Source organism: Nilaparvata lugens, chromosome 6, assembly GCF_014356525.2.
Source record: "Nilaparvata lugens isolate BPH chromosome 6, ASM1435652v1, whole genome shotgun sequence".
NCBI lineage: Eukaryota > Metazoa > Arthropoda > Insecta > Hemiptera > Delphacidae > Nilaparvata > Nilaparvata lugens.
Genome location: NC_052509.1, coordinates 48,183,876 through 48,191,182, shown reverse-complemented (window position 1 = coordinate 48,191,182; position 7,307 = coordinate 48,183,876). Strand labels below are relative to the sequence as shown.

Here is a 7,307-nt window from a genome sequence, read left to right as displayed (position 1 = left end):
ATCACAGATTTCAGTTGATCACGAATCAACTGTTTGGGAGGGTCTCAGTTTGTCGAAATTTCCTTTCATAAAGTTCCCGGTGCATTTAAAAAGTTCAGTAGATACAGCATCATTTTTTATATAAATAAGAGCGAAATGGCATCGATTCATTCACTCACTCATAAAAAAATAATAATAAACTAAAAATCTACTGGATCAAATACGTTTAAATTTGGCAGATTTGTTCAGAGGCGCACTAAAAACGGATTTGTAAAAAATAAAGAAAAACCTAAATCTGCGTTTTCTTAGCTTTTTCAAGAACTAATTAATTGCAAAACATGTTCAAATTTGGTACGGTATACAGAAGTGGAAATGGATGGAAATTTTGCCTTGAGATATAGGACTTATGAATATTACGCCAACGAAATGCCCAAGATAGGCGATTGCTATATATACTGTATTTTTCTATTGGTTTTTCTGAGTTTCTTCACATCTTTGAAGAACTAGTTGAGAGAAAATGTTCAAATTTGATACCGATACAGAGGTTTAGCTAAGGTCTAGAAATGTTGCGAAAAGAGAAGTCTAATATTTTGTCAAAATCGACGTTTCTCACTTATCTGAATAATAATTGATAGAAAATATTTATTCGAATTTAGTACACAGGTTAAGCTGAGGTAGAAATATGTTGTTTTAGTAGGTTAAATACGGTAGTCTATGGTTATAGATATGCCCAAAATAAGTGTTTTTCTTCTTTTCACAAGACCAAATTGACAGAAAACGTTCAAATAAAGTACAAAGGTTTTGCTAGGGTATAAACAGGACCTTCTAAATACATTTAGGAGGTCCTGGTATAAATATCTTATTTTGAGAGAACTTCAACAATTATTTTTCTGAAGATACACTCAAAATTGACTTTTTTTAGATTTTTCATTACCTACCTATCTTATAGACACAAATTGTTCAAATTTGGTACACTGGTCCATCTAATATTTTTTTGGATTCTCACAGTGAGTTTTTCAAGGGTTTTCAGGAACAAATGAACTTGAAAACTGTAAACACTGAAGTGTACACAGGTTTAGCTAATGTCAGTGCTCAATTTTAAAGAGTTCCTTTTCATTGAGTTTTCAATGCATATAAGTTATATAGCTAATTACTTATATAGTCATCAGCACTCCTCATTCCATTGTATTGTTGATGTAGCCTAGTTGTAGTGGAAGGTAACATTGTATTTGGTAGTCAGTTCCAAGCTAGCGGACATAGCGAACGGAGCTCTATGGCGAGATATAAAATTATTGTAATATATGTAGTTAACAAATAAATTCATTTTTAAAAAGACTATTTCATTAATCGCAATCCTAACTGGCGCAGTCAATAGGACACTTCAAAAATCTGGTGTGGCGCACTCACACAACTTTCCTTGCCGTTATGAAAATTTATCACCTGACGCTAGTAGCCTAGTGTTCACGCGCATCTCAAGTCTACTATTCTAAGATCCAAGCCAGCTGGTGACAGGACAATAACGCTGGAGACACACGAAGTCTGCTATCTCTTCATAGTGAATGATTTAATAGAATCAACAGTTACCAACAGTTTGCAATTGAAATAATAACATTTACTCGAATTTCGAGCTTATTTTAAATTTTAGGTGAAAATGTTACCGAACATTAATTGTAGAGATTTTCATGCTCAATCTTTTCCACTTGGAATTTTTTGTTTAAATTATATCTCAAGCCTGATAATTGAGAATCCAAAGTCAAACTTTGCATAGATGGGGCGGAGCTCCTGGAATTTTTTCAGCTATGTAACTCGTGGCAGTTGATAGAGCTTATCAATGACTTTTCTAGGTATGAATTTGATCAAAATCGTTGGAGCCGTTTTCGAGAAAATCGCGAAAAACCCTGTTTTTGACAACATTTTTGCCATTTTAGCCGCCATCTTGGATTGCATGTGATCGAAATTATACGAGTCGTCCTTACGTTCCAAATTTCAAGTCATTCCGTTAACTGGGAGATGAGATATCGTGTACACAGACGCACATAGGATACACTCATACACACACACATACAGACCAATACCCAAAAACCACTTTTTCGGACTCAGGGGAGCTTGAAACGTATAGAAATTTAGAAATTGGGGTACCTTAATTTTTTTCGGAAAGCAATACTTTCCTTAATAGGAATAGGGCAAGGAAAGTAAAAACGAGAATTTGGTTTTTCGGTTTTAACCGTTAATAAAGTGTTCATGAACTAACGAAAAAGTTGTATCAGTCACCTAACATCGGGACTTAAATAAGTGAACAATCATCAAAATGAATAAGTTGGTGAACTATTATATTATTATTAAATTCGTGTTATTTGCAAAATTATATTTCTACTCAGTCACCTAATATCGGGACAAGTGTGATAAATAATAAAATTAGTGAACAGTATAGTAAATCTTCTGATAGTTCTAATATTTTAAAAATTGAAGGATTGTATAAAGAATGTAGATTGATAAGAGATAACGAATGCTATCTGTGCTCATCCGAAGCCATCTTCCATCAACAACTGCAATGTGAAGCGACTATCATATCTACTGGTTCCACTGACAACTGTAAATTCACCGCCGTCCAAATTGAAGAGAACCTCATCAAATGGATTCCCGAAATACAACAATATTTGGCAGTCTTACCAAAATTGGAGACCTTCCACGTCGAAACGAAAACCGAAACTACTGTGACAACACTTCAATGAATTTATTTCATCAATACAGCTGAAGGAAAAATTTACTATCGAGGAAAACCTCTGTTCCACTCTTTCCAAACGAGAGGACATCCAAAATTTCTAGAAAACATCCAATTAGAACTTCAAGGTCATCAAATTCCAGATTTCCAGATTCATTTGAAAAATTTAGAACATCTTAATTTTAATCCGATTGCTGTTAACAAGTACACCCCCATAAGGGAAGAAAGTATTTTCACTACAAACATAAGTGTAAACATTGTTAACAACCCTACCCCCGAAGTTCTTTTTAGGGATGGAGGAGTTATATAGCTAATTACTTATATAGTCAGCACTCATCATTCCATTATTGTTGATATAGCATAGTTGTAGTGGAAGGTAACATTGTATTTAGTAGTCAGTTCCAAGCTAGCGGACATAGCGAACGGAGCTCTATCGCGAGATATAGAATTATTGTAATATGTGGTTAACAAATAAATTCATTTTTAAAAGACTATTTGATTAATCGCAATCCTAACTTATATATTTCTACATTTCTGAAGTAAATTCATACGGTAGGCTTCTTGAGAGGGGTTAGATAAAGATGTTTGTTCAGTACTCCATATCACCCTGTTTCAAATTTCAAAGAACTATTAGACTAAAATACTATAAATCTCAAAATATCTTAACTAAGTATCTAATTGAGAAATAACAGAATATTTATTAATTCTGATAAAAATAAAGATTTATGCAGCCCTACAATACATACAATTTAAATGGAACTGGTGATTGAATCTAGTCTGAGACTCTCTTTTGGAAGGAAAAGGAAGCAAGTTCAAATAAAAAATGCAGGTCAGCAAAGCGAGCCTGCTGATCCTCTGGATGATCCATCTGGTGGTACAGGGAGCGGAGCCCCCTGGCTACACGGATAAGGCGAGCAAAGTTCCAATCATATTTATAACATATCTCGAATAATATGCTAGCATTTTGCCATTTGAAAGTCAAAACCTAACTTTCTGACCAACACTTTTACCTTTGAAACATAAACAATAATAATATAAACATAAGTTGCTACACTTACATAAATGACATTCAACATTCAATCATTAGCAAATAATATCCTTATGGAGATTAATTATGAAATAAAGATTCAATTATCCTACTAACAGTGACTTAATGATAACAATAACTTATAAATTATAATATAAGTGGAATATTGTAGCTTATAATATAAGTGCTTTAATCAGTGTTATTCCCTTCTTGTCGCTGTAGATGTAAAAAATGAATGAAATACTGAATTATATTTCAACACATTTTATAACTCCTCCTCCTTCTTCTTCCTTGCCTTTTTCCCATTATTTGGGGTCGGCTCTCCTTGATCTTAGTTGCCAGTGATTGCGATCTTGGGTCGTCTCTGGCGTTAGTTTCAATTGTCTCATATCCCCAAGCACTAGTGCCATCCATGTTAGGCGTGGTCTGCCTCTGCGCCTTGGCCCCTGTCACTCTATCTCCAGCACTTTTCTAGTCATGTTTTCGGGTGGGCGTCTCTTTACATGGCCATACCATCGCAGTCTTCCTTCCATTATTTTTTCAGCAATTGGCACAACTTTAAAACTGCCACGTACATGAATGTTCTTAATGTGGTCCAGTCTACTTACTCCTCCGGCCCATCTCAGCATTCTCATCTCAGCAGTATGAAGTTTCTCTGCGTGATGCTTTTTCAGAGGCCAGCACTCTGCACCATATATCATTGCTGGACGCACTGCAGCTTTATACACTTTGCCCTTAAAGTGTATGGGCATTCTATTGTCGAAAAGCACTCCTGTCAGCTCTTCCCATTTCATCCAACCCGTATTAATCCTGCTCGAAATGTCTGCATCAATGCTTCCATCGTTGCTGATGATCGACCCCAAATACTTGCATTGCTGAACAACCTCCAAAGGAGTACCTTGCAGGTGTGGTGCCCGACTGACATTGCCACTAAAACCACAGTGCATGTAAACTGTTTTCTCCCTACTGATTCTGAGGCCAGCTCCTTCCAGTTTGGCTCGCCACATGTCAAGTGCTTGCTGCATCTCATCTGGCGTTTTTCTGATAAGGACAATTTCATCAGCATATAGGATGTCCCATGGAGGTGCGAGCTGCAATTCTGCAGTGAGGTAGTTCATCACAAGGTTGAATAGGAGTGAACTCAGGGCAGAACCCTGGTGCACCCCCACCTCTACACTGAACTCCCACTAGTCCCAGCCGGGCTCCTAACCTTTGTTGTGGCATTATGGTACATGTCTTTCACTATGTTTATATAGTGTTCTGGGACCCCTTGTGCCCTCAATGCTTGCCATATGAGCTTCCTGGGCACTCGATCGGAAGCTTTCTCCAGGTCAATGAAAACCATGTGCAGGTCAGATTTGTTGTCTCTCTGCTTTTCCATAAGGATTCTCACTGAGTGCAAAGCATCTGTGGCCGACCTACCTGGGACAAAACCACACTGATTCTCAGTAACAGCTGTAATTCCAAGTAGGCGTTAGCTAATTACACGTTCCCAGATTTTCAATGTGTGCGAGATGAGTTTAATTGCTCTAAAGTTTTTACAGAGTCGTACATCTCCTTTATTCTTATAGAAAGGAACAATGAAGCTTTTTCTCCACTCATCTGGCATGCCTTCATTTTGCACCCCATTGAAGATATTAGTAAGAAAAAGCAATCCCCTGCTTTTCAACTTCTTCCACACTTCCACTGGAATCCCATCTGGTCCTGTGGATTTGTTGTTACTCATTTCCTGGAGAGCCAGATCAACCTCTTCCACGGTTACAGATGGAATTGGCCCGATTGTTGGCTGAGCTGGCTGCAGTTCTTCACTTGGGAATGTTTCGTTAAGGAGCTGACTATAGTATTCCTTCCATCTTTTCTTTATGGCCTCATCATCAGTGAGAATTTGACCTTCCTCATTTTTTATAAATTTAACCATGTTAATATCCTGACAGTTGTAATGTCTCTGTTTGGCAATTTTGAATATTTTTTGAGCTTCTTTAGTTGTCTCAATCTTTGCATAGAAGTTCTCGTTTGAGAGCGCCTTCGCCTGTGCCATCACTCTTTTTGCCGCTTTCTTGGCTATAGCATACTCAAGCTTGCACCTTTCTCTATCTTCTGGTGTTTTGCTGCACAGCCATTGTTTAAAGAGACGTTTTTTCTCCTTCAATATGGTATCTATTTCTGGATTCCACCAGCTAGTATCCTTGCCATTCTGTACAATACCTTTTGACACTCCAAGATGTTGTTTAGCAGTATCAATACAAAATTTTTGAAATTTGCTCCAAATAAGACTAACTCTTTCATCTGGAATCTCTGAGTGGAGGTACCGCTCAATTTTTAAGGAAAATTCGCCACCATCGTGTTCATTCAGCCTTTTCCATAGTATTCTTTGAATCCTTTCCTTCTTCATCCTGATTGGGTGTGGTAAGAGAAATTCTGCCACTAGGATTCGGTGTTGGGAGGTAAGAGGTTCTCCAGGTATCACTTTACAGTCTTTAAATGTTTTCAGTCTATCCCTATTTGCAAGTATGAAGTCAATCTGTGATGAAGCATTTCCACTTTTGTATGTTATAAGGTTTTCTTGTTGCTTGGCAAAAAATGTATTTATTATAGCCAGATCATGTGCTGATGCAAACTCGAGTATATTTTCGCCTTCCACATTTGCAGTTCCATAGCCAAAATTACCATGTATTCTGTTATAGACAGTTGTATTTTGTCCTACATGCCCATTCAGGTCCCCACAGACATATTTCAATTCAGTTGGAGGAATGAAATACAGGAGATCGTTAACTTCTTCCCAAAATATGTCTTTTTCAGCATTTGCACATCCTGCTTGTGGTGCATAAGCACTTCATACAGGGTTGATTGTCCAGAGCAAATTTGATCGACATGAGTCTTTCACTGACTCTTTTCACCTCTACTATTCTCTCCTGCAGATCTCTATCCATAACAATTCCAACTCCATTATGTGCTCTTGTTCCATGATAGATAAGTTTGTAGCCACAGCCAATGTTTCGAGATTTGGACCCCTTCCATTTCGTCTCCTGAACACAACAGATATTAATACGTCTACGTTGTAGTACTTTGCCCAATTCGGTGCTGCGTCCAGTCATTGAGCCGATATTCCATGTTGAAATTCGCATTCTAGGTGCTTGCGGCGGTGCTCTAATGACATTTTCGTCGCTTCTGGGGAACGCCCTAGCATTTTCTCCATCCTGAGGTTCATCGCTTACGGGGGATGCCCTAGCTCTGGAAATCGCAGTCTCATCGCTTATGGGGGATGCCCTAGCCCTGGTAATCGCTCTACTGGTTGTACTATTCATGATCAAGGAGAAAGTAATTGGCTTGAAATTTAAGGCCGGCTGCCACCAGACGCCAAGAAATGAAAGTAAGATATTTTATAACAACATAAATTACAACATATGTTACAATAAGTAACATATTTTATAACATGGAAAAAATTTAATTTGAATTGCGCCAAGGAACACCCCTATTACAACATACTACTAAAAAGAAAATTTTAATTGAATTATGTGAACAATGAACTATGTAGCACAGCATAAGATTGAGTTGTGTTGATCCAATAGTAGAATCAAA

General features: G+C 37.4%; 1 protein-coding gene across 1 annotated transcript; it reads right to left on the bottom strand.

The window, feature by feature from the left end:
* Positions 1-4,177: 4,177 nt before the first annotated feature.
* Positions 4,178-4,846, bottom strand: LOC111051524. Its single transcript, XM_022338053.1, has one exon. It carries the CDS (start codon positions 4,844-4,846, stop codon positions 4,178-4,180), a length of 669 nt encoding a protein of 222 aa, XP_022193745.1.
* Positions 4,847-7,307: the final 2,461 nt, after the last annotated feature.